This window comes from Dipodomys ordii, unplaced genomic scaffold (assembly GCF_000151885.1).
Source record: "Dipodomys ordii isolate 6190 unplaced genomic scaffold, Dord_2.0 Scaffold3, whole genome shotgun sequence".
Taxonomy (NCBI): domain Eukaryota; kingdom Metazoa; phylum Chordata; class Mammalia; order Rodentia; family Heteromyidae; genus Dipodomys; species Dipodomys ordii.
The window spans coordinates 29,074,464-29,102,281 of NW_012267219.1; the positions used below are offsets into that span (position 1 = coordinate 29,074,464).

At 37.0% G+C, this 27,818-nt stretch overlaps 1 protein-coding gene across 1 annotated transcript in view; it reads right to left on the minus strand.

The window, feature by feature from the left end:
• Ntn4 (netrin 4) overlaps nucleotides 1-27,818 on the minus strand; it is a 93,966-nt gene that overhangs the window by 29,751 nt on the left and 36,397 nt on the right. Inside the window, exons 2-4 of the mRNA XM_013022589.1 lie at nucleotides 27,403-27,681; nucleotides 9,636-9,762; nucleotides 7,136-7,324 (exon numbers count right to left, since the gene is read on the minus strand). Coding sequence (XP_012878043.1) covers nucleotides 7,136-7,324; nucleotides 9,636-9,762; nucleotides 27,403-27,681 — 595 coding nt within the window. The remainder of the gene's footprint in view (nucleotides 1-7,135; nucleotides 7,325-9,635; nucleotides 9,763-27,402; nucleotides 27,682-27,818) is intronic.

The window sequence follows — 27,818 nt, forward strand, 5'->3', positions numbered from 1 at the left end:
TGCCGGAGTCACTCACAGTTGCTTTGAATATAAACCAAAGACAGCTATGCTGTTTATATGACACAAAATGAACTCACGGTGCCTTTGCCAAAACTACAGTTTGAAAGAAAAAGTCCACTAAGTTACTATCTGAAGAGACTTCAGGGAGTTCTGGGAAAAGATGGACTGGACACAGACACTAGAGTAAAAAATAGAAAGTGCCCATGAGTTCCTAGATGTGGTGTGGTAAGGTATTCTGGATATAATTTTTACTTGTAAGAAATTGAAAGAGAAGGCTCATTGTACTATAGGGAGAATGAATAATTGTTGGACAGATATATGAGTTAATAATGTACAAATTCTTCCTGAGAACCTTGTGAGAAGGTACTCTTGACTAGACTGTGAAGGATGGAAAGATAGTTCCCATTCAGGTACTTTCATTTCTATCACTTGAGAACTTTTCACCTAAACCAGAAAGAAGAAAAGAAGGAAAAGCAAAAAAGCAAAAGTTTTGGATGACAGATCCTTTTTTTCACAAAGATGCTAAATTGTTTTGGGTAACCATAACCAAGTAGTAAGTGATATCTTGGTAGATCTTACAATAGTTAAAAATTATGAAGCTGAGCGCTGGTGGCTTACTTCCTGTAATTCTGACTACTCAGGAGGCTGAGATCTGAGGCTCATGGTTCAAAGCCAGCCCAGGCAGGGAAGTCTGTGAGATCTTTATCTCCAATTAACCACCAGAAAACCATCAGTGAAGCTGTGGTAGTGCACTAGTCTTGAGCACAGAAGCTTAGGTACAGTGCCCAGGCACTGAATTCAAGCCTCATGACCCATGTATCTTTTTTTTCTTTTTCTTTTTTACTGTGAAAATACTGTACAAAGGGGTTACAATTGCATGGGCAAGATAATGAGTACATTTCTTATCAAGCATTGTAGCCTCCTCCTTTGTTTCCCCTTCCCATCCCATCCTCCCCCTGCCCTCTGACCCTTGTATCTTGACATAGAAGTCAGGACACAGCTAATTGGCTGTGTACTGAAGAGGGAGCTAATTCTGTTCTGAAAGGCATTTCTTTAAATATCTCTTTAAAACATGTTCTACTAAAAAAGACATTTTCTGCACAACACTGTCATGGAATAGTTATTAAAATTTCCTACTCAATTTTCTATCCATGCAGCATTTATCATATCCTTTAGTGCTAAAATGGAGAGATGGGGAAGGAGATATTTCATGATCTCAATGATTATTCAATAATTATTAAAATACCAATACCATAACATACCTACAAGAAGCTTAATGCTACATTCTAAAGTATGTCAGTATGGAAGCCAAACAAAATGTCATTGTAATGGTCAACTAATTTTATTACATTACAATAACTCAGTTTAAAGTATGAAGTATTTATGACCAAATAAATTTATACATCATGAATAAGAGGGAGTTCTCTGGTTAGAATTACCAGGTGTTTATTTTGAAATGGTTACATAGAAAACAGACATCTTAAATTTCTGCCATAAATATTCTTGGAGAAAAACAGAGGTCCTATATCAGACATTGTTCAGTTGGAGAAGATAGCACACAAATGCTAAGCAGTATTTATGCTTATCAGTGTGTCAGAAAAAGTGTGTCTAGCCAGACTTTAGGTAATCCTTTAAAATTTTCTGCCAGAGATACAGCTAATTCAGTGGGAGATTAAGTTACAGATAATTGTTAGCATACAATCACCTCATCCAAGGATGGAAATGAACAGTGCTTTCCCCAGAAATAGAACTGGCATATGCATTTGTTCTCAGATGCCAGCCAGGAAACCAAAAGGCGATATTGGACATCACTAATAATGCTTGTAAAGATATGATGATTTCTAGCCTTGTGCTTTGATATAGGTTCTAAGTCAGGAGATCTAGGTCAGGCCTTAAAGAATCCCTATGTTTATTTTTTTATTTATTTTTATTTATTTTTGGGTCTGGTCGTGGGGCCTGAACTCTGGGCGTGGGTGCTCTTCAGCTCAAGGCTAGCACTCTACCACTTGAGCCACAGCGCCACTTCCGGCTTTTTTCTTTTTGCTTATGTGGTGCTGAGGAATCGAACCCAGGGCCTCGAGCACGCAAGGCAAGCGCTCTACCACTGAGCCACCTTCCCAGCCCAAGAATCCCTATGTTTAGTATGTGCTCCCAAGTGATTCTGATGCACATCCAGATTTGCAAGCCAGTGATCACAGGGAGCAGTGAGAAGTGCTTGAGTTTAGAGAAGTGGGCTTTGAAAGTGGAGGCTAAGCTTAGTCTAAAGGACAGAAGCCATCTCACTTGTACCTTGAGTCTATCTGCCTTCCTAATGAAAAAAAATGGTCTAGTAGCTTAAAATTGACCATGGTGGGAATATTTAATCCATAGAAATTGGCAAATGTTCCAGATTACCTCCCATCCCTTCATCCCACTGAGTCACTACACCACTGTTTGGTTAAGTTTTTCTTACATTTTTAATACGCTTGACATAGAAAAATCAAGTAGATTATATGATACCAAGGTCTTTAGAGATTTCAAATGCGTTCTTCTACAAGAGACTATGCTATTTCAAAACAGGGATAATACTGCTTGAAGTACTTCAGTACTACTTGAAGTACTTCAGAACTATATTTTCCTTCCGTCCTTTGGCAGTTTGTTAATTTAAGCCTCCATTTCTGTTCTCAGCTCTTGTTTCAGCTGGAGAGATTCACATTTTCCCTTGTGTTTACAGACCTTAAATGCACTGTTCTTTAAAACATTTCTTTCCCCTTGAATTGTAGAAATAAGTTCAGTTTCAATGATCCCCACTTGTTTTACAAAAACAAACAACAATTCTGGAATCCTCAGAAGTGATATCTTGGCACCAAAATGTGTAGTTGATTGTCTGGTCTCACAGTAGACTCCGCTCATGGTTGAAATAAAGCGGAAATCAGAACAGAGATGATTTAATTGCCCCCAGGAATAAATTTACTGGCCAGTATATTTGGTTCAGGGCTTTGTTTATTCAGGTTTGATGAATTTATGATAATTAATGTGTACACATAAGGACCATCACATTTAGCACAGTACTTATCAGGAAAGTTATAGGGAAAAAAAAACACTCTAGACTATGAATGGGACAGTAAGTTCTTGGCTTATTTAGTGGGAAACTACCTAAAACTGATTCCCAAGTTGTATATTGTTATATTTGTTGAATACATTAATGGACCTAAATAAAATGTATCATTCATTTTGTTTTCTAGATCAACTCATTAAAAGCAGCAAAAGTACCACTTAGATTGAAAAGCTGTACAAGCTTTATGCTTCAGTACTTTTGGGGGAAAAAAGCATCTCTCAAAGAAATATTTGGTAAATTTCCTCAAGGAAGTCCTTTAAACTGTCCCACCCACTTCCATACTCTCTTTAAGGCACTCGGTATCTTTTCAGTGATACTGACTTTCTGTAGAGTGAGGATCACAATAGTTTTTATATCAAAGCACTCAACAAAACTGGAATGAGTTAATTGTCCTTTGGGCATTGAAAGAAAACAATATTCATCTGCAAATGTATTCTAGAATAATAGTCATTATTCTATTATTCATCATTATTACCACCTTATTGCACTGAAATGATCTACTACTGTCAAATTCTCCCAATGTAGAATGTAAGATCTTTTAGGGAAGACCTTATCATTTGAACAGATACCATGTACAACTCAGTGTCTGATAAAAAGGAGACACTCTAAATGTTTTCTACGTTAAAATGCATATACTTTACATTTTTCTGGGCTGCTTCTTCAGATTTTCAGTAGTTCCAACTCTAGAGAAGATACAGACTGGAGATTGCTCAGGGCTAGTTAATACTATGTCATTATTTTATTGTCAGAAACATAAGATTTATTAATTTCTTTATTATATAACTGTAGCCTCTAATACATGGATATTAGAAATCAATATGCAGAACCTTCTAGAAAATGTCTCTTCAGATGAACTCTTCATATAAATATGGTCACAAAATGAGATTTATGATGTCTATCAACAAATTAGGCCCTGAGAAATCCTGAAGTAAAGAAACTTTTGATTAATTTATCATATCCTAAATTTAGAGACATGTAATTCCTACCAAAATCTGTTGGATGCCTGGTTAACTATGGTGTTCAAGTGAACAAAGTAGTTAAACAATTTAATTCTTGAATAAGTGCTAATTTTTTTTTTTAATGTGCTGGTCCCGGGGCTTGGCTTGAGCTCTGGGCTTTAGCACCATCCATGAGTTTCTGTACTCAACGTTAGCACTGCCACTGAAGCTATAGCTCTAGCATTTTGGTGCTTAATAGAGATAAGAGTTTCACAGACTTTCCTGCCCAGGCTGGCTTTGAACCACAGTCCTAAAATCTCAATCTCCTGAGTAGCTCAGATTATAGCCGTGAGCCAACATACCTGGCTCAAATGCTTTTAATCTTTGTTGAAAAGCAGCCTAAAGCATTCTCAACATTGGATGTGAGAGTTTTGTTAAGGTGCATATTTGATGTTGTAGGTCTGCCTTGAAATCACAGTTTGTACATTTCTGAACAATCAGACATGCAATGAGGCTAGTCTGTGGACCAAACTGAGGAGTAGTTACTTTTCTGCCCTGTTAAGAACAGTAGGACAAATATAATAAAATTATTATTTTAAATAACATTGTGAATGTTGGTGATGGAACCACACACTGAAATAGTTTAATTTTTTAAAAATATCAACTTATTTTTCTTTATGTAGTTCAGGCTTCCCTCAAACTTGTGATTCACCTGCCTCATCTCCACTGCTAGGATTATAGGCCTGTGTTACTATGCTTGGGTTTTGTTCTTATTCTCTGTTTCTGTTCTCCTTACTTCACATCCCCTTTACTCCCCTGTCCTTTCTAACAGGATATCACTAGGAAGCCTAAGTTGGCCTCAAACTCGTGAAATTAATAAGGAAAAAAGTTTTAGCAATATCTCCATCAGTACCTTGCACAAACCTGTTACATTGTAAGTACTAAATATATGTTAGTTTTATTAACTTATGTTTAATAAACTTTATTATCAGAGTTAATAACTAAAATAATACAGGGATATATTTGCTAAGGAATTAGTGATATGCAAATATTACTAAACAACAAATGTCAAATATATTACCAATCAAGCAATATACTGTGGAGAATATTTAGATAGAAGAATTGAATTGCTACCAAGTGAGATCAAGTGCAGGCTCAGAAAAGGAAACAAAAGGACCAGAGTAGTTTTCTGTAAGAAGGTGCCAGTAAGGAAACCCATACTAGGAGTGATTAGCAATGTGACTTATTAGTAGTTTGTAATTTTAAGTCTTTCAGTAGCCCACGTGTAGGTAATCTCAAGACAAGAAGCTGAGGAGCTCATCCAGAAAAATGTTATAATTACATTATTATGTTTCAGGGTTTTTGTGTACTTGTTTCTAGAATGTCTTCATATGGTGCTGATGAGTGTATTGCAATGGTTTTGGTTCTCTGATAACTTGAATATAACTTGTAAATATCCACTTGGCGGTCCCAGTCAGTTATACCAAATGAAGCATATTGACTGGTTTTCAACTACTTTGGGTCCATGCGTGAATTACTCCTGTTCATTTGCTGAGATGTCAGACAACTCTAGCCAAACACTCATGCTTTGCCACTGTTACGTTCATACTGCTGTGGTGCCCTCCCTGCTCATTCTTACCTTTGTGTCTATTCTTTTTTCCATTCCTTTTTTAGCACTGGTGGTTCTCTTGCTGGGAGCATCCCTAACTCATGTTACTTCATACTCCCTTTGTGGAATTCAGAAGCCATTACTTTCTCCTCTATGAAGTTAAAAATGTGTGGCTTGAACAACCTGAGTACTGTCCTCAGCTCTTCAGCTCAAGGCAAGCATTCTAGCATTTGAGCCACAGTGCCACTTCCAAAAAATGTGTAGCTTTAAAGAGCAATGTTTGGTTCTTCTTTTAAAAACAAAACAGGCCACAAACTCAAGGATTTTTAATGTTCATTTTCCATTGTATCGCTCTCTTCCTGTCCCCATTTTGGGGTTAGAACATGGTTTCCTTGATATGAAAAGGAAGAGCACGATAATCTCTATTTGTACTCCTGAGTTGTTTCTGTTGTCTTATAATTTCCCGGCTGGTAGACATGTAAATACCAATGTAGTTATTTGAGCTGTTTATCCATTCAACATCAGTCAGCCTCTGCTTTCACTCTTCATCGTCATGTATAGCAGACCATGCATATGATTAGGTGGATCCCTTAAAATCTGTTCTTTTTAAAAATAAACTTTTTCTTGGAGTTATGCCAACAAAAAAGCTGTACCCATTCTGTAAGAGTTTAGTGTTTGTGGGGAGAGCATGAAATTACTGGTAGGCTCCAAATTAGTTAAGCCATAGGGAGGCATAGGAGCAGTGTCAACCAAAGTACATTCATATTGAAACCAAAACCTGTGGGGTATTTAAGATATCCAAGTTCCTCATGGAAAACAATGGTAGGATAACCCAGTTGCATATAAGCACTCTTTTATTAATTCCGTTCCATATATTATCTAATTTTTATTCACTTTTCTTTAATCTTCAGATCCTCTTAAAACGTTCTCTTTTCTCTTTCTCTCTCTCTTCCTCCCTCTCCTTCCCCCTCTACCCCTACTTCTCTGTCTCTCTGTCTTTCTCTTTTTCTCTTTGCTGCATTTGAACTCAGGGCCTGGATGCTATCCCTGAACTTCTTTTGCTCAAGGCTAGCAAAGTGCCACTTCTGGCTTTTTTTTTTCTGAGTAGTTTAAACTACTTTATTGGGCTGGTTTGGAACCATAGTCCTTAGATCTCAGCCTCCTGAGTAGTTAGGATGACAGGATTACAACTATTGGCTGCTGTTTTCTTATTTCTCTTTTATTCATCATCTTGTTCCCTCAAATATGATGCTACAAGAAATTATTTTACTTCATGGATTTTATTTCAATGATTTTACTTCATGAATAGTGTACTGTTTTTGCCTAATTGGGTTGAAAATTCTTATCCCTTATCAATTGAGAAATAAAACTGATATCTCTTGTCTGAGAATTTCATGACCTCTCTCCTGTGGACCAGGAAAGTGAAGGAAGGAATGACTCATCTCTTTTGTATAAAACACCCTTTATTCTAGGCCTCATGAGCTCACTTACCTTTGCAAGCATCTGGAGCAGAGAAGGGTCTGCGGAGGTCACGGTAGAAGCCGGGCTTACAGCGCTGGCAGTGCTGACCTTCCGTGTTGTGCTGGCAGTTGTGGCAGACACCCCCACTGCGATTCCCTGATGCCTCCCACACACTGATGTCAAAGTGACAGGTATCAGCATGCCCATTGCATTTGCAGGCTGCAGAAAAGAAGCAAAGGAAGGACACAAGGAATTAAAAATAGGATAAGATACCTTCTCCTATTAATCATATTTATAGCTTGTGAATAGTGTATACAGTATAGGAATAAAAATGTAAAAAGGAACATGATGAGAAGTCTAGCTTCTCCATACTCATTATCTTGTTTCCCCTTGCCTTTAATAGATTACTACTCAATAGGGTAAAAAAGTTAGTGTTAGGATATGCAGGGAAGTTAACAAAGTATAATTTGTTTATTCAGGCAGGGTTAGTCTGGTTGTCTTGAAACTGTATTTTGGAAAGACTATGAGTAAGTAGCCATAATTTCTATTTGCTTTTTTTTTCCTTCTGTTGGTTGTGGGGCTTGAACTCAGGGTCTGGGCACTGTCCCTGAGCTCTTTTGCTCAAGACTAGCACTCTACCACTTTGAGCTAAAGCTCCACTTCTGGTTTTTGAGTAGTTAATTGGAGATAAGAGTCTCATGAGGACTTTTATGCGTGGGTTGGCTTCAAATCATGTTCCTCAGATCTCAGCCTCCTGAGTACCTAGGATTACAGGCATGAGCCACCAACACCCAGCTCTATTCCCTTTTTGATGGTAACATTTCACCACTTGCAGTCTTGCTATTTCCCAAGGGTCATCACTGTGGGTCTCCTGACCTTGCTAAGAAAAGCCAAGGCTATCTGGCATTATTTGAAAATGACAAATTATATGGAAGATCCAAGGCAGAATTCATGTTCACTCAAGAGCCTGGAAAGAAATGTCTGGGGGGCAGGCATGACTAATCTTCTATAGAGTACTGCACCCCAACTCTTCTCATTTTGGTGACTATAAGGCAATTAGCTCTAAACACCTCACTTTCTCACAGAAGAGGCTTGTTGTGTTATGTAATCATTGCTCAGTTGCATTTCTGTTTGCTTGTTTTTGTGCTTGTCCTGGAGCTTGAACTCAGGGCCTGGTCACTGTCCCTGAGCTTCTTTGGCTTAAGGTTAATGCTCCAGCACTTTAGCCACAGCTCCACTTTTGGCCTTTTCTGAATAGTTTATTGAAGAGAACAGTTTGGTGGACTTTCCTGTCTGGGCTGGCTTTTAACCATGATCCTCAGATCTCATCCTCCTGAGTAGCTGGGATTATAGGCGTGAGCCACCAGTGCCTGGTGGTCAATGGCATCTCTAAGATCATCGGTCAGTAGCATCAAGTGATTTGTCTCTCTGTTCTATGTATATTTTAGATATGAAGTAGACTTCTGAAGAAAGGATCAGAATGGCACTCCAGGAATTTTAGAGAAATACTTTAGATTCTCTTGATGACTGATTTATAGTAAGAATCTAGACTTTTTGTGGATGTCAACTGTATTTGAAAATATTTATGCTATTGTTTTTCATTGTTTCCTTGATGTGTTATGATATTTTGACCAGATTCATATCTTTAAAAACATGTATTGTAAGATAATGTAAGATTCATGCTTTGAGGAAATCCTTTACATTTCCTAGAAATGAAATAAATCAATTTGACTCGAAATTATGCACGGTAAGAGATTTCTCACAACTTCACCCATGGTACTTGTCTTTAAAAGTCCTTATAAAAAATGAAGCTTATGAATATAAACATTACTAAGGACATGTGAATTTCTCTCAACATTTAAAATTGCAAATAGAAAAGGAATTTGTATTCGAATGTTTTTTACTTGCCTATCTAATCTCTAATCTCAAACCCAGAGTTAGTCCTACTTAAAAAAAATCTCATTCTTAGTGATTTAATTTCAAATCTGATCCATCATTACAAGCATATTAAGTGAAAAGAAAACATGATGATATTATGGGAAAAGTTATCTAACAGGAGTCTTAAGACTTGGGATCAACAATTCCTGACTGTTTCATTTATTAACTTTGGCAAGGCACTTAATGAGCTTCAGTTTCCAGGTCTCAAAAATGGGATGAACACTACTTGCTTCATTGACTTGTTCTGAGAACTAAATTAAAAATAACCATTTTCTTTAGAGTTCCAGAGCTCACCTATACTCCTTAGTTGCTCTTATGTCTCTCACGGTTCCATTATATCAAGTTCTCAAGGAGAGTACTTATTAAGGTGCCACAAAGTATCTGAGCAAATAGATAACATATTCTTGGCAAATCAATCCTATTAGCATCTTTGCAAACTATTACCAATGCTTGAAGAAATAATAGTGGTGATTGTGTAAGTTATAGTCTCTGACACCCATTACTTCATATTTTGTTTTTAGAGATAACAATGGGTTCACAGGCAAGTTGCTACTACAAGAAGGCATTTGAGTATTATGATCTTGTTACTTACTTCTGCACTCATTAGGAGCCCCTGTTTTTCCATCAGCTGCCTCCCAGGGCCTGTCATTGTATAAGGGTGCGCAGTGCTGGCAGTTGCTGCCTGCTGTATTGTGCTTACACATGCACTTCCCATGGACCTGCAAACAACATTGAGAGCTGTGAGACAAATGAGGCCAAGAAGGGCATTCTTCTCACAATCTCATTCCATTGGTTGGCTTTAGCCATTGACATTTGTTCACTTCCCTGAAGAAGTTAGCTAGCAGGAAAATAAGATCCCCTAGCTAGTCTGTCTTGTTATTAATTAAAAAGATAAGTAATGCTTTTTTCTTGACTATAGGACATATGACACTAAGGAAGATAAAGGAAAAGGAAAGGAGGAGGAAAAGGGAGGAGAAGAGGAAGTGGGGGAGGAAAGGAAAGGGAAAAAAAGGAATGAAAGAAGAAGTACTGTTAAGAAGTATTAAGTGAATATGCTAAAGATAAAGGCCAAAAAGTGCCTCATACAGAAAACTTAGTCTCTGAGGCTGTGTCATGATGGGTATATAGGATTGTCTTTAGGGAGTAAAGATAAGAAGAACACAAAAGGAATATTCAAAGGATAATCAATAAATCAGATGTATGCAGTGGAGACATAAGTTCTGTCCAGATCTCTAAACTTCAGTCTCAAGAGGTCAAAATTTATCCTGTAGACGATGTTGATCTACTGAAGAGTTTTGAGTACGGAAATTATCAAAAAGTATGTAGATACACTTACTTTTCTTCATTCCAAAGCAAAATTCTACTTTTTGCCTATCTTGCCTATTATGATCTTCCTTCCCTTTCCCCTTTTACTGTTTCTTCTCTACATCTTCCTTTCCCAATAGCAGATGGTACCCACATGTATTTTTAAAATAACATTCAGAATCTCAAAAGGTTGTTCATTAATTATTATTTACTGCCCTCTTCTATCTGTTGTATTTTAGGCTACCATTTATTGAGGGCTATATGAAGATAGATGTTGAAGAATATTGTTAGTTTTCTTTAGAGGGACTCAACTGCTGTCATAGCTTCAATTTATTAAGTTTGGTCTGAGGATGTCCAAGGACTGTTAGTAATTTCATTCCACTCATAGGTTCATCTTGTCCCACAAATTCCAGGCCTCAAGAGGTCACAGGTATTTGGGGTAACATCTCAAACATTCACATGTATCACAAGATAATGTTGAAGTGGTCAATTCCCTTTGGAATAAGGATTTTAGAGCATTCCCTTGCTCCCTCATTTGAAGAATTGGGATGAACCTCCCAGGGTCTGAAAGATGCTATTCCAGCAAATTTTTCTGCATACAGAAAAATTCAAGGAGCTGTCATTTTGAGAATTACCAAAAATAGCTGTAAATCATTACCTACACAGTTTGAAATAAGAAATCCTTCCTCAGCGATACAACTGTTGCTGTTCAAGCTTGAAAGATCACCTACTATTTGATGCTCGTGAAAAATGTGCAAGTAAAACTAGGACTTCATTGAAAAAAAAAACTTAGAAGTTAAAGAGAGTGAGCTCTTGTTGAGTAAAGAAACAAAAACTAGGTAAAGAACAGGAAAATGGGGTCATATGCTTAAGGTTTAGTTGAAGAAGAGTGGTATTTGGTTGTCTAATTGGAAAATAAGAAAAGTTAACAATGAAACTACAAGTATGAATTACCTAAGACATATTCTGGATATTGAAATAGTTCAGAAACACCTCGTTAATTCTAAGAATACTTTTCTGTTTTGATGTCGTTTTCATAGTTATAATTTCTTGAGTTTATTTTCTACTGATATTACTCTATTTTGCTGGTCTTTTGCAGCACATTTATCTTCTAGAAAGGGTGTTCGGGCTAACAAAGGGTCTCTTACAAGCTTTGAAATTATTGAAGAAATTGCTGAGACAGTACGTTCACTTAGATCTATGCATACTTAGATCTATGCAGCTTTGTCAGAACTTTATTATACATTCAAGCAAAATAGAGATAGAGGAAAATAGTATTTCTTTATACTTGAAGCTATTGACATAAGAATTTAAATGGGAAGCCGGGCGCCGGTGGCTCACGCCTGTAATCCTAGCTACTCAGGAGGCTGAGATCTGAGGATCGTGGTTCAAAGCCAGCCTGGGCAGGAGAGACCGTGAGACTCCTATCTCCAATAAACCACTAGAAAAACTGGAAGTGGTGCTGTAGCTCAAGTGGTAGAGCGCTCGCCTTGAGCTGAATCGCTGAAGGACAGAGCCCAGGCCCAGAGTTCAAGCCCCACAACCGCCCCCCCCCCAAAAAAAAGAATTTAAATGGGAGAAAGATGAAGAAATTATTATCTTTTATATCCCATCATTGGGAGATATTCAGGACTTGCCTATAAAAGTTTTTCATTGTTGTTCCTTTCAGGACAGAAGACTTTTGGTAGTCAGATATCATGTCATTCAGGACAGTGACCATGACAAGAGTTTGTGAGAATGTGGTTACAGACAGCATCAAGCTTGTGCAATGGATATTCACTTATCAGGATGTTGCAGAATATTTAAATATTGGATGGATGATGCGCTTAGGCAGTCTTCGTGGTGCTTTTGAGTCCTAAGGTTCTGTGATTTTAAGGACTTCTTTTATGTACTTTGGATACTATTATGTTACAGCCAACTATCTACAATTCTTTGTACTAGAAAAGATATGAATAAGAGAGATAGCTCCTCTTGCTTTCTCAGCAGTGCAGAATGTTCCAGAATTATCTGACATCAAACAAGGGAGAGTCACACAATGTTTTTTCTTTCCCAATGTGACACAAACAGAAAGATAAATAAATACTAACAGTCTCTGAAGATAGACTTTTATTTTTCTATATAATACTGGTAATAATTAAACGAAAATTGTACTTCATTCATTTTTTTTTCTTTCTGCTTTCTTCCCCGCTTCATGGTTCCCATTGTTTGTGGCTAATCTCAGACTAAGTATTATTCTAGTTCCTCCTCTCACATAAAGATGTACTTTGTCATCTGGTGGTGATGCTCCCCCACATATTCACCACAATGGAATTTCAAAGCAGAAAGCAAGAAAAGTATTGGCAGATTCATGTTAGCTAGATTCTCTAAGGGAAATCTGGTAAAAATTTGCTTTCCAGCTGCTTTCCAAGAAAGATGGCAACAACTGGTGTTTGACTCGCTTGTTGTTTAAGTCTTACTAAAAATGATAACAAAAGGAGGTGGGAAATAAGATTTTTTTTTAGCTTAGTATTCAGAAATTTATGGATTTCATAAGTGAAATGATCACCTTGTATCATTATTGTTCACATTTACCTGACTTTATTTTCATTCATTATCATGCAACTTTGAATTCCAATGGAAAACAAATATTCTTTCTCATTCTCATTGAAAACTTTAAAAAAAGTTTTGTAAAAACAGGCTATCAACAGTGTTTATTGTATGAGGCAGAGGAAAGGGCCCACATGGGGACAGCGGCAACAACTGGTGGGCTTCTGTGTAGCTTTAAAAAATGATTTAGAACATACAACAATGCTATGTAGCAATGTCAGACTAAATGAAAGTAAAAACAGATTCCTAAGGAGATAGTACGGTCCCTGTAGAGAAAAAGGATTAACTTCTAAAAGAATGAATTTCTTATGCATGAAAAGAGATAAATTCTAATAACAAGTTAATGTGTTAGAACTTGCTCTTCTTGTTCAGGACCAAAACATGCACAACAATACTACCTCAAAAACGTATGAATAGAAAGCATTGTGGGGAAAACATGTCTTTTCATTAATAAATAAAACATGACCTTTGCCCATCAAATATGTATGTGTTTTAATTTAACCAAAGTAAAAGTTCTGCTTGTGAAGATGAAGCACAATAATTGAGTTTGATGAAAATGAGCCATGAAACATTCTGTCAGAATGAGGCAAAACAGATTAAAGGCCAAGTATTCCAACTCTTGCCCAATAATCTAGATAGGAAGAAGGCAAGCAAAAATTAAAACCTTGAATTTTATTCTAATGGAACACTAGAGAAGACAGCTCTTATCAGAAAGCATGGTCAGCCTGGTGGCTCACACCTGTAATTGTAGTTACTCAGGAGGCTGACATCTGAGGATCACGGTTTGAAGCCAATCCAGGCAAGACACTCTATGCTGCTCTTACCTCCAATCACCAAAAAACCAGAAGTGGAGCTGTGGCTTAAATATAGCACTGGTCTTGAGCAAAACAGCTCAGGAATAGTGTTCAGGACTTAAATTCAAGCATTATGACCAAGGGGGGGCGGGTAGCATGGTCAGTAAAATAAAGACAGGTGTAGGGCAAAAGCAGTTAGGACTACAGAATAAAAATTGGCCAGCTGCAGGTAACCTGAAGTTCTTTTTGTAACAATTCCTTTCTTTAGTTCTAATAATTTCTCTGGTTCAGGAGATCTTCACAAAAATGCACTTACCCTCAGGTGGGGCATAAAACGTATCAGCAGCCATTATCACCATCTGTTCTCAGTCTTACAACTGGACTCAGAATAGTCTGAAGGAGGAAGGGACTTGCTGGCATAGACAAAGGGAATGTCCTAAGGCAGAGAAGGAAAGAGCCAAAGACAAACTATGGCTACTTCACTAATTTGCCAAGAGCCTGCTCTGACTGACAGATCTGGAAAAAAAAAAGCATGAATGGAGCCAATGCAAATTTTGTAAGAAAGTGTTAAGCTTTTAGCATTCTGTATGGGAATCAAGTGCTTATCTGCCTCTCTCCAGTGGATTGTAAACTTTCAGAGAAGAAATTTCAATTTCTTTGAATTCTCAATAACTGACCTATAGAAGATTTTCAGCAAGTATGTGCTAGTTTTTCATTCTGCTGATATATACTTAAAGGAGCATTGAGAATTTAAGTTATTGAGATCAGTCCTATTTAAAAAACTACTAAGAAGGCCACCAGCTAGTTTTGCATTTGAAGTGTGAACAAGATCCTTTCAACTGTTTATCACATTCAGCTTTGTTCACAGTACTTCCTGTAGAGGATGTATTAACTCATACCTAGTATCTCCAGGAGATGGACTGGAAGTCTGAGGGATATGAGGGTCATGGAGATGAAGAGAAATAACAACAATAGTAATAGTAATACAGCATTGCTTTTATACTATCCTTGGCACTGTTTTAGGCATTGTATAAATACTAGCTAATTTGTTCACACACACACACACAAAATCCTATAAGGTGAGTATAATTACTGTTACACAATTTCACAAATGAGTAAACTGAGGCCCAAAGCCTTAGTCATTCTCCCAAGGTCACAAACTCTACCAGTTTGACTCTAGAGTCCCCCAATTAATTACTGAACTATCCTTTTATATGACATTGGAGTGTGAATTTGAGGGGCACATTTTGACCAAGTCTCTTTAGGGTGACACTAAATGAAATTATGGGTATATCCCAAACTAACTGGTCCTTTAAGAGCTTTTCAGAATAGAAGCTAGTTTAAACTCCTGGAGAAGCCAGGCAGTTCTGAGGGTAAACAGTAAAGGGAAGATTGGTCCCAATTTCCTTCTGCTGACATGAATGAGTTCACAGCAAGTAGGGGCAGAGGATGCTTTTATATATTCATTGCTTCCATGTACAACTTTCCTATCTGCACACTGGAAATTCTGATGCCTCCTAGGGGAATTTTCATGCCACTGCAAGCATTAACAAGTCATAGGAAACTCCACTGAATAAATCGAAACTGCAAAAAATGCAATTGAAGTCCTATTAAAATATGTTCTGAGTCGGCACCGATGACTCACGCCTGTAATCCTAGCTACTCAGGAGGCTGAGATCTGAGGATCTAGGTTCAAAGCCAGCCCGGGCAGGAAAGTCCGTGAGACTCTTATCTCCAATAAAAGCCACTAGAAAACCAGAAGTGGCGCTGTGGCTCAAGCCGTAGAGTGCTCACCTTGAGCTGAAGAGCGCAGGTACAACGCCCAAGCCCAAAGTTCAAGCCCCCACAACCAACCAAGGAAAAAAAAAAGTGTTCTGTAGATAGCACCTCTGTTATGTTATCCCTAATCAGAATAGTCTGGAGAGGGATAGTAATATCATATAGGGTGATGATTTTAGAGTCAATTTTCATTGGGGTAATGAAAAATAATAAAGATTGGAACGGGTGCTTAAAACTACTTTTGCTGAAAATATTGACTATTTACTTTGGCCCATAAATTAATTAAAATCAAAGAATCAAATTAAATCAAATTAAAAGAAAAGCTAAGTAGTCCAGCTTCCTCTATTTTGTATCTGTATCCTTTGTCCTGAGACATTCTCTCCTGCAGTTACTTTACAGCCAGCCATCTTAGAAGCCAGGCAAAAGCAATAGGAGACTGAACCACTTGTTGAGAATCAAGGATCAAGACTCCTAGTATAGCAAGGCCCCTCTTGGCCAATGCTGAGATAATGGACTATCAGACTATCTGCTGCCACGTATGACCACCAGAACACATTTGTGACCACCAGAACACATTTGTGACTGAGACTGCTTAACTATGCATACTTTTTGCTCCCTGCCTCTAGTTCTTTGTCTAGTTAAACCTATAGCTTGGGTCTGTACCCCAATAGCACTTCAGTTCCCTGAAGATGGACTGAAGTGTTATTGTCCTGTGGTTTCCTGTGCTTCCGAATAAATCTTCCTGTGTCCTTCATCATGTCTTTTTATTTGAAATAGAGGAGAGAATGGTTGGACCTGACATGTGGAGCAACTGTAGTTTTGATGTGGGGTCTGAAACTCCAGTTTTAAGAACTCTGTGCAAAGCTAATGTTTCAGGTGCATTTTTTAGATGAGGATTGCTGGCTTATTTTCCCTTTTTTGCATGAATACATTTTGCATGTAATATATTTTGATTTTATCTGAGTGAAAGTGTATCTATCTCATTAAATATGCTGTTTACCATTAAAAAAATAGGAAATGAAGGGCTGCTCAGAAACACACACACACACACACACACACACACACACACAATGTATGCACTCCAAATTGTAGGCATTGATTTTCAAATCAATATACTTTGGCAGAGTTTTATAGTATCACGGCTAACACTCATTAATATGGTAATTCTTTTTAAAGCCAACTGATGTCTCACACCTGTAATCCTACCTACTAAGGATGCTGAGATCCAAGGATCATTTGAAAGCCAGCCCAGGCAAGTAAAGTACATGAGCCAGGAAGATACAAGAGACTCACCTCCAATTAACTACCAAACAAACAAACAGAAATGAAATTGTAGCTCAAGTAGTAGAGTGCTAGTTTTGAGTACAAAAGCTTAGGGACAGTGTCCAGGCCCTGTATTCAAGCCCCAAGACCGATATAAACAAAATGCCAACTAAGAGATATTAAAGTGTTCTCATTGATTTAAAATGCAGAATTGGCTCAATAGCACCTTTTTTGCAAGCAAGTAGTGCAGTATAAATGTTGAGATCCTGAGTACTTTTAGGTAGGAGTCTCTTTCCATTTAGTGAAATTATTTCTTAGAACAAAACAAATCTTTCCTTTTGTGGAGCCAGGAATAGAGACTACTTTTCTAACTATGGACTTAAAAGGTTCAAATATAGCACTTGCTTGGGAAACTTCATTAACCTTTCTTTGCATAGTTCCCTAATTATTAACATAGTATTCTTATAGCTGAGAAAAAATCATGATATACTCTTAAAATGGGCAAAAGTATATATTTCTAGGCTATCTCTGTGTCTTATTATCATTGATTTATATCTAAGTTATAGCAAACTAATAGTAATGCAAATAATTCTTATCAAATTCACATCAGTTTTGTTTGCTAGAATGCACATGGCCCCTTATACTGATCTGATTTGCAATTATTTATAAATATATTTCAGCATTATTTGCTTATGCATGTGTGATTCTTTGAATTTTTATTTGAATTAGTTGTAATATTTTACTGGTCCTTAGTGAGAGTCATGTCTTTTTCTTTTAAACTTTTATCCATTTTTATTTGTTTAAAATAGAGTCTGGCTGTGAACCAGGCCAGACTTGAACTTAATGATCTTCCTGCCTCAGCCTCAGGGATGCTGGCATTACAGGTGTGAACCACTGTACCTGGCTTTAAAATTTTATTCTTCAGCACTTCCATTTATTACCCTCCCTATGTTACCTAAAGATTTTTTTTTTCATCAGTTATGAGACTTGAATTTTGGGCCTGGGAGCTGTCCCTCAGCTCTTCAGCTCAAGGCAAACACTCTACCACTGGAGCCACAGTGCCACTTCCGGTTTTCTGAGTGGTTTATTGGAGTTAAGAGTCTCACAGACTTTCCTATGTGGGCTGGCTTTGAACTGGGATCCTCAAATCTCAGCCTCCTGAGTAGCTAGGGTCACAGGTATGAGCCACCAGCGCTCATCTTACCTGAAGATTTTTTTTGTTTCATTTTAAATAAAAAATAATTAAAAATTGACTTCTAAAAATGGAAATTTAACATGCTTTATATAGGTAAGTGGGTTTGAATACTTATGTTTTCTGAAGACTGATATAACTAGTTTCTTTCTTTCTTTACCATCAGGCACTTTTATCTTCCTTCTGGGAAAACATTTCTGCCATAAAAGTACAAATAACATTGAACTAAAAACTATAGTGCCCATAAGGCTCATGAAGATGGCACGTAGATAAGATTGTATGATGACTAATTTGAGAGCTTTCTTCCCTCCTTACCACTACTTCATTGCACAGAACTCTTTCTCATTTGTTCTTGATTTTCAGTGTTTGTGTGTGCGTGCGGGTACGCGCAAACATGCACGTGTGTATGCTCAAGGCTAGAACTCTACCACTTGAATTACAGCTCTACTTTTGGCTTTTTGTTGTTGAACAACTGGAGTTAAGAGTCCCATATATTTTCCTAACTGAGCTGGCTTTGAACCATGATCTTCAGATCTTAGCCTCCTGAGTAGTTAGGATTACAGATGTGAGCCTTTGGTGTCTGGCTCCCAGTTTTTAAAAATTATTCTGATTACTGGGCTTTGAAAAATAATTTGGGTGCAATAGATAATTTATTACAAATGAATTGGGCTGATGTGTATGCGTGTGTGTGTATAATTTGGTTTCAGATTTACATGCATGTCATGTCAATATAAGAAAGCATGATGATGATGATGATAATTGTTGGTCCTAGGGCTTGAATTCAGAGCTTGGGCACTGTCCCTGAGCCTCTTTATGCTCAAGGCTAGTATTCTACCACTTTGAGCCACAGTACCACTCCTGGCTTTTTCTGAGTAGTTTATGGAGATAAGAGTTTCATGGATTTTCCTGCCAGGGCTGGCTTTGAACCGGGACCCTCAGATCTCAGCCTCCTGAGAAGGATAATGTTTGTTAAGGCATTTATTTTAGTGTCACAAGGTGGTAGATGACAGGAAAGACACATGCTTCTGTGTTTCTCATTGGTTGCAAGCAGCCATCTGCTGTATAGATAATTTTGTAAGGCCCAAGAGTGATGTTATAAATACCTAAATGGTCCTTGACAGAAAAAAGGATCCTCACCCTTGTAAGTTAGAACATCATATTGGCTCCCTCCCCACTAGCAGCCACAATTTCTCCATCTGCAAATATCACTAGACTTTGTGCAATTCTTGACCATTGGCAAATTTTGAGTCCCCTGTAATTCTGAGTTTCCTGACTTAGTACACAGATGATTTGAATTTTCTCTTAAGCCAAATTGCTGCCTGATTAACTAAGCTCAGTTATGAGGACAGCTGCTACAAGGCCATGCAGTTTGCTCCAACTCTGCTCTTACATGTGACCCCCAGTTAGTTTGGTTTTCATAGTTTTACTTTGCACTTGACTTTTTATACACCAACTTGTCCAAGGTCACATAGGAAATCAGTGGCAGAATAGGGAGCAGAACTCCCAAGAGATTCCTAAAATATTAGAAGCTCCATCTTAGAACAGTGATGTCATCAAGGGAAATGTTTAAAATTCTTCCCACAAATACCTAAAATAATTTCTTATATTGTAATCTTATTAATGGGGGAAAAAGGAATCATCTCAATTTTAATTTATTAATACCTGTTTAATTTTAATCACTTAGTAAAAATAGTAAACATGGATTAATGATATTTAAGTGTTAAAAATCTTAATATGTTTTAAGGCAAGAACCTGGGAAAGTGGGCAAAAGCAAATAGACTCATTCTGTAGGCAATTTATCTGTTAAGCAGAGTTTGACATGAGAATGAAGGAAGGTTTTGTGAGGCCTTGTTCTGTCTTTTAGGATTTAGCTGAGTTTTTATAATGAGTTGGGGGCCAGGTAAATTCTATTAGAATTACGGTGGGGGTTGTTAAGTACTTTTCACCCCATTCACATTCACTTGCTCAATGTGTTCACATAGCTTTTGCTTATTTTAAAGGAAAATTCCTTTGCAAACTACTTTGCATTCTCTTACAAAGTTTTTTTTTTAGATTCATTCTAGTTCTCATTTCCAACTGTTTTCCTTCTCTCCTGACAGCTCTGTGCGACTGTCACTCAGTATTCTATCCAGTGTAGAGGGTATTACAAAAGTTGACTTGTTTAAGATAAATGAGCCCCTGATTGTAGTACAAGAAGCCAGTTGCTAGGACATATTTTCTTCCGTAGTTTTTGTTGTTGAATTAATTCATTCAGATGATTCTCTTCACATTGGAAAATTGCCTGTTTCTAGGTGAGTCTTGTAAAACACAGTCTTTATCACTGAGCAGCTGATATGCAAGATCAAAGTAGAAATAACTGATTAATCAAAAAGCTCTGGGGCTGGAGGCATGGCTCAGGTCATAGAGCACCAGCCAATGAGCAGAAGCAAGCAAAAGAAACTGAGTTTGAATCCTGGTCTCAGACAAAAAAAAAAATCTGCTTTTTAGCAATTCTTATCAGAGTAGACAGCCATTAAGAAATCTGTGATCATCTGTATGTGGCCAGAAACAGCAATCATTGAAAACATCTATCTTCTTCAAAGCTCCTGTAACCAAAGATGTTGATTTTAAAACATTTTAGTGATCAGGACTTGAAAAGAAATATACTAATTCTTCAAAATTCCTATTTAAACAGTTTTTTTTGTTTGGTTTGGTTCAGTGTTGTTGTTTTTTAAACTTTGTATTTTCTTAATGAGATAGGATTCACATAACAGAAATTCATCATTTTAATCTTTTTAGTGTATTATTCCTTGTATTATTCATTTAGTGTATTATTCAGTATATTTACTTCTGTATGATTTATTGCCAGGATATAGAAACAGCAGATTTTTTTCTTTTGTATTTTGAACATACACCCTACAACCTTATTAAACTTGTTTATAAGGTCTAATAGTTCTTAGTGGGTTTTTTTCTCCCTATAAAAGATATATATCATCTATGAATAAATACTATATTGTTTCTTCTCCTCTAAGCTGGATGCCTTTTCTTTTTCTTGCTTAGCTGCCACGGTTAGAATTTCTGGTACAAAACAATATATGGTGCAAATAGGCATCATCTTCCTGTTCCTGATTATAGCATGTGGAGGAAAGCATTTGGTCTTGAACCATTAACTTGGACTTTTTATTTTGCGAAAATCCTTTTCTATTTCTAATTTTCTCAGTAATTTTTTTTCATTTTTTACATAAGAAGTTGGGTTTTATCAAATTCTTTATCTGCTTCTCTTGAGAAGATCAGGTGCCTTTTATCCTTATTTATGATTATGACATCAACATTGGTTTATTTTCTGATGCTAAACCAACCCCAAATTCAAAATATATAAGCATCTAGATTTTCATTGGATAAATATTTATGGTCAAAATATAATACTCTCTTCTTAGGAGGAAGTATACTCTTTCTAATAATTAGAAAACATAGTGAATAAAATGTATTAGTCATGACTAACTTAGTCATGACTAACTTAGTCATGACTAAGTAAAATAAAAATATTTTAAAGATTTATCTTAACTAAAATGCCTAATTCTACAGAATGATTATGTTAGAGGCTTTTTAAATGTAATACAATAAATTGGAAAAACAGTATAATTTATCATGTTGAGGGAATAGCTGATATATTTGAGTCAATTATGTCTTATGAGATACTTTTGTGTCTTTGGTTTCTGGGCATTCCATATAAGCAGGTATTTCTATGTTTGAATGGAATAATTTATTCCTAAAACTTGTACATTGTAAACTTTAAAAATTACCACTATTTAACATCTCAAGCACAAAGAGCCGGCCCTTGCTTCTCTACATCTATGTTGTACAGTAGCAGTTTAATTCTCTGGCAAGGCTGTTTCTATCTCAGTTCAGAACCTAAGAGAGTAAATAGAGTGGAAGGTCTCAGATAAATTAAGAATACATAATCTCACACTGAGGCAAATTGGCAGGCCTTGTGTTTGGTTCATATTAGGAATATATTGTGTCACCATTGGTGATAGATTAACATATCTTCAGATTCTAATGGGAACAATGAAACGAGTAGGGTTGCTGCTGCCTTTCAGTAGCAGCAAAAATCCAAAATGTTCTCTTCCTAATGAAGCCAAAGATATCCATTACCCATCCCCCAAAAGACAACCACTTCTAAATTAGTTACTTGCAGATTATCTAAAGTGATTGCTTTCATTCTTTCTCATTTTCTTTCCGTTGGGCAATCCACTAATCATTGAATGAAGGACAAATGAAAATTAATACTAATATCTTGGTCCATAAAAAAATGTGGATGATATGAATATATTGCCTATTCCTGTAACAAGAGGCTTTATTAAGATTTTTCTTGGTAACTACTGGGATGAGAATAGAAGTTTCGTAGTAAGAAGTAATGAGTGTGAATTATTGCCCTGTTACTGTGACTTCAGATAATCAAACTAGCCTCTCTACTTTGATTTCCTTTATCTTCAAAATAGATATAAAAACATGTTCCTCCCAAGTCACGGTAAGGATTCAGTTTGTAGCTGGGCATGGTGCTACACATCTGTATTCATAGCACTTATCAGGCTGAGAAAAGAGTATGATGAATTCAAGACCAGCCTGGGCTACATAGAGACATCCTGTCTCAAAAAACCAAACCAACAAACCAAACAACAACAAAACCCTTTATAAAAGTTAGAGCAGCTAAACTTTGGTGATAAGAATTGTCTTTGCTCTTTTACATCCTTACATTAGATAAAATGGTTCATCATGACCTTTTTTTTTTCTGCTCTTGGCATAATGTCATCCCTGTGTAGATCCCTGCCTTTCATAGCACAGCAATAAGAAAATGAACTTTGGTGTCTGGCACCAACACATAACTCTACCTTTATTAGCTTTTAGGAAGTCAGTTAACATTTGCAAGCTTCAGTTCCTCATCTATGAAAGAAAGTTATGAAACTTTATATAGTTATCATAAAGAATAAAATCAATATTTTCAGTATGAGAGCATAAGACCTGGCACAGTAAGTGGTTAATTATAATTATTTGTATTTGTAACATATGGTGGTTAAAATGTTCAAATCTATAAATTTAGACAAAACTAATTTATAGATGTTCATATACAAACATGCATGTATGTTTTATTATATAGGAATTTTAAAATTTTTGATTTAATGATCCCACTTAATAGCTTAGTAATTATGTTAAAATCTTCTATCCTTTTCCTTAAGATTGTGAAGATTTGCCAAGCACTGGTGGCTCATGCCTTTTATTCTAGCTACTCAGAAGGGTGAGATCTGAGGCTTGCAGTTCAAAACCAGCCCAGGCAGGAAAGTCTGTGAGATTCTTATCTTCAATTAACCACCAGAAAATTAGAAGTAGGGTTGTGGCTCTACATGCTAGAGTGGTACCCTTGAACAAAAAAGCTGAGGGACCAAGCTGAGGGACAGCACCCAGGCCCCACAACTGACACTGACAAAAAAAAGATTATGAAGATTCAACAGAGTTCTATGTATACTTTGGTTTTTCAAAAAATAGTAACGTGTGTGTGTGTGTGTGCGCGTGTGCATGTATGCATGCATGCATGCATGCGTGTGAGCATGCACCAATATAGAGCTATAACTCAGAGCCTGAGTACTGTCCCTGAGCTTTTATGCTCAAGGATAGTGTTGTACTACTTGAGCCACAGAGCCATTTCTGACTTTTTGGTGGTTAGTTGTAGGGAAGAGTTTTATGCACTTTCCTGCCCAGGCTGGCTTTGAACTATAATCCTCAGGTCTCATACTCCTGAATGGCTAGGATTACAGGCTTCCAGCTTAATGAATTTTTTAAAAAAGATGAAAATTATGGTCTTAAATATGATCTGAAATTATGACACATAAAATATGTAAACACTAATACATAAATAAGTATACTGATTCAGTTGCTAAAAACTTTTGGAATAAGACAATATGAATAATTCTAAAACCTGCTTTAAATAGCCAGGTGACTAACTATCATTAATTCCATTAATATGGTTCCACAGGTCTCAATGTTGACACTGAGATATAAAACACATAGTCATAATATTGACTCTGTTTGCTAATGAGTTTCTGATAACAAAAGAAAAGCCACCTTCACAAGTGTAGCTCAAAGCACTTAAATTTCACATGGTACTCTGAGACCTCTGTGTTAGCCAATGGATATTTTAGTAAAACTCCAAAATGCTCCACATTCCTCCTTATTCCCATCCATTATCCAACAGCTGTAACATCACCAGCTGTTAGGAAACAGTTCTCCACAGCTGCAAAGAGAAGAACGCTTAAAGTCTTTTCTTCACATAATTCCTGGGATCTCAGCAGGCTGGAGTCAAAGTAGAGTTTTTCTTGCCACAAACCCCCAATCCTGTAAATATGTCAACCAGCACATAATCTAACATTTATTTTTGTCAAGAAGTGGATGAGGGAGAAAGTGTAGACAGAAGTGGCTAAGATATTAAATATAATAGTAACAGCAATGTAAGTTTCCTTTACCATAACCCAGACACTGGCCATCATATTTATTTATTTATTTACTTACTTATTTTGTGTTGGTCCTGAGGTTTAAACTCATGGTCTGGTTGCTGTCTCTTATCCTTTTTTTTCCCTCAAGGCTCTCTACCACTTGAGCCACAGCTCCATTTTCCATCTTTTTGGTGGTTAATTAGAGTTAAGAGTTTCATGGACTTTCCTAATTAGAGTTAAGAGTCTCATGGACTTTCCTGTCTAGGCTGGCTTTGAATCGTGATCCTGAGATCTAAGCCTCATGAGTAGCTAGGCTTACAGGCATAAACTGCCAGCACCTGGCTTGCCATCATGTGTTTGAATCTTCATAGTAACTACAGAAGTGCATATCCTTATTTCAGAAAACTGTGACTCAGTGACAAGGAGTAAATGCTGGGATGAGTCACATTCAGGTTTGTGTGACTTCAATACCAGGTTCTTAGCCTTGCATTCTTCTGTTTTCTAGCAAGATAAAGAGGTAAAAAAGTAAAACTGGGAAAAGCTAAAAGGAATGATCTGGGAAGAAGGGGTGGGTCATGTAGAAGGTGGTATTATTTAAATTTTTAACTTTTTTCCCCAAAAGAAAGGAGCAAAGCCTAAAATCTCAGGTAGCTTTAGAAATAAACCAAGTATCATTTCCATTAACTTTCTTAACTCACTATCATTAGCCATGAAAACTTCTAGCCCTTATTATATTAGATTTCATTAAGTAGTTACTCATTCCAGCAACAGTGTGAGCTGTGAGAACCGGCATAGGGCTCTCAAATGCTAGCAAGCATCTGAATCATCTGAGGAGCTTTTTAAATAGATTGGTAGACCCTTCATCTATACTCTTTGATTCTGTAGGTCTTCTGTTAGAGGCTGAGAATCTGCATTTTTTTTCACAAGCTGTCAGGTAATACTAAGCAACCTGAGGTGAGGCAGGAAATGAGGTTTTCATTCTATGGAGACCTCTCACTCTTAACTTCCTTCAGAAGTGGAAAAACATTTCATAATCCCCTCTACTTGGCTACTTAATTTCTTCATAGAGGCTCACTTTATTGCTGACAGAATATTGTATAGAATAATTTTATTTTAAGGCTTCTACAAAAATCTTTTGAACCTTGAGTGAATAATTATGCCTTACTGAAACTGTCAAAATAAAGAGAAACTTCTGGAGTTGTTTCCCCTTAGGAAGTATTGATAAGTCTTTGAAAGTTTATATTCAGAAAATTTATTAATTTTTTTAAAGAAATGACTTTTTAAATGGACACTCATGAATGTTTCATAAAGCTTTTGACGATGCTGGCAATTCAGTCCCATTGATGAAAGCTTTTCAGGTTGTCATATAGGTCATTCACTCTACAAATATTTATGGTCTGCCTACTCTGTGCTACATTATGGTGTCTCTAGGAGTGACTTGGTCCTTTTGCTCAGGACTCTACTTTGAAGTGGTCTTATAAAGCTTGGATTATAAGAGACAGTTTAGGAAACAAAAGGCCTGTGTGTTGTACTTTCACTAATTCACTAAATATAATGGTGGAAATTTATGAGCAGCCTACTTGACACAAGCCTTTTAGTTTATAGACAGTGTAGTAGATAGATCACGGGCTATTTTGAATTTAAACCATAACCTGAATGGATCAAGATATACCAAAAGTATTACAAACTTTGTTTGAGGAACTATTTCAAAGGTCCTTTGGTGTCTAGAAACCAGGGGGTATTTATTGCATGAAAGCTGCATTCTTTCCTACTTCAGAAGCCTGAAATTTACTTCTAAAAGTAATAGACTATTTCTCGCTTTGTTATTCATTACTTGCCTGCCTCTCCCTAAGACCATGACCCTCCTGAGGACAGAGACTATATGATTTTTGCATCCTCAGGACTTAATTGTCCTACTCATCTGAATTACCCCATCAATGCTAGTGATTCAGCCCAGCCAGCATATGTTGTCATGCTAGCTAATTGATCCTTGGCTCCTGGTAGTCCAGCCTATACCAAGATGGGAGAAAGAAAAATATGGAATCTACCCTTTAACAATGCAGCAAGGATACTCTGAGGCCTTTTTACTTTTCTGTGTGGGTTTTCTTTGCTCAAAAATGTCAAAACAACATATAAAATTAAAGGAGTAGAGTGTTATCCTAGTTACCTTCCCCTTGCCTAATCCTCATACATGGCTCTAAATGTGTCCCAACAAGACACTTGTTATCTGAGACCTTCTGTTTCTTTCTGGAAGATGATGAAATGTGGACAAATAAATGATGATACTAACTTTTTATCCTCTTCCTATTTCTCTGATGCAGTCATTCAAATGTTTACTGACCTCCTACTTCTGGCTCAGCTAACACATTAAGTCTTGAGGATGCAAAAATCATACAGGCTGTGTCCTCAGGAAGGTCATGTCTCCAGGGGAGGAGGCAGGCAAGTACAAGTTCAGAGGAAGCACAAGAGAAGACAGAGAGGTTAACTCTGCCTTAGAGTTCAGGGAACTGGGGGTTCTTCACAGAGGATCCTTCTTATTCACGCTACTGGCTAGAAAGCAAAGAGACCAGGCATTAAGTTGAGGTTCTTTTTTTCTCCACTTCAAAATCTACTCAACAATGGTCCCTATTTACTGTCAAAGCTGGCTTCAGTGCAGTAATGCCACTAATATGATTATGCCTGCCTCTTGCTACTGATCACCTTACACTTCCTATCTGAAGGCCACAGTATTAAAAACTGGCATGGATGTTTTCCAAGGAATCTAGTTATCATGCTTGACTATGATTCTAAAATTGAAGCTTCAAAAACAAGTTATGAGGCACTTTATAGGATAGTTGTGGCAGTGGAGGAGAGAAAGAAACAAGAAATGCTATGTTGGCATATAGCAACATTCAGGAAATTTAGACAACCAATGCCCAAAGCTGAAGGTAATTTGTGGTTTCTTTTTCATAGATGAGGATTTATTTTACCTACCACATGGAATGTTCCTGGGGCCTTGACAGGTCTGAAGCCATCAACAGGTACGCACTGATCAGCATGGCCATTGCAGAAACAACTGCCCTTGACAATGAAATCATAGATTGCATAGTGTGTAAAATGTTGAGGCTTTGTATTCAGGTCATTTCGGTGGCAGGGACAAGACTGCCGTTTTAGCAGCTGCACACGGAGGTTGGTGATCTTCAGCTGCTCCTGAACTTTGGCACTATAAGGGTTCTCCACATCATATGGTGGTGACAAAGCTCTGAAAATAACCTGTAAAGAGAAATAACATACCATGTGTGCACAGAACTGTATGAAAACCCCAAATTGTTTGCCCAGTGTGCTCCAGTTTAGTTTTTATGTCTTGTTATCTGTGAGTGATGAGATAACATAGACCATAGTTACACCTG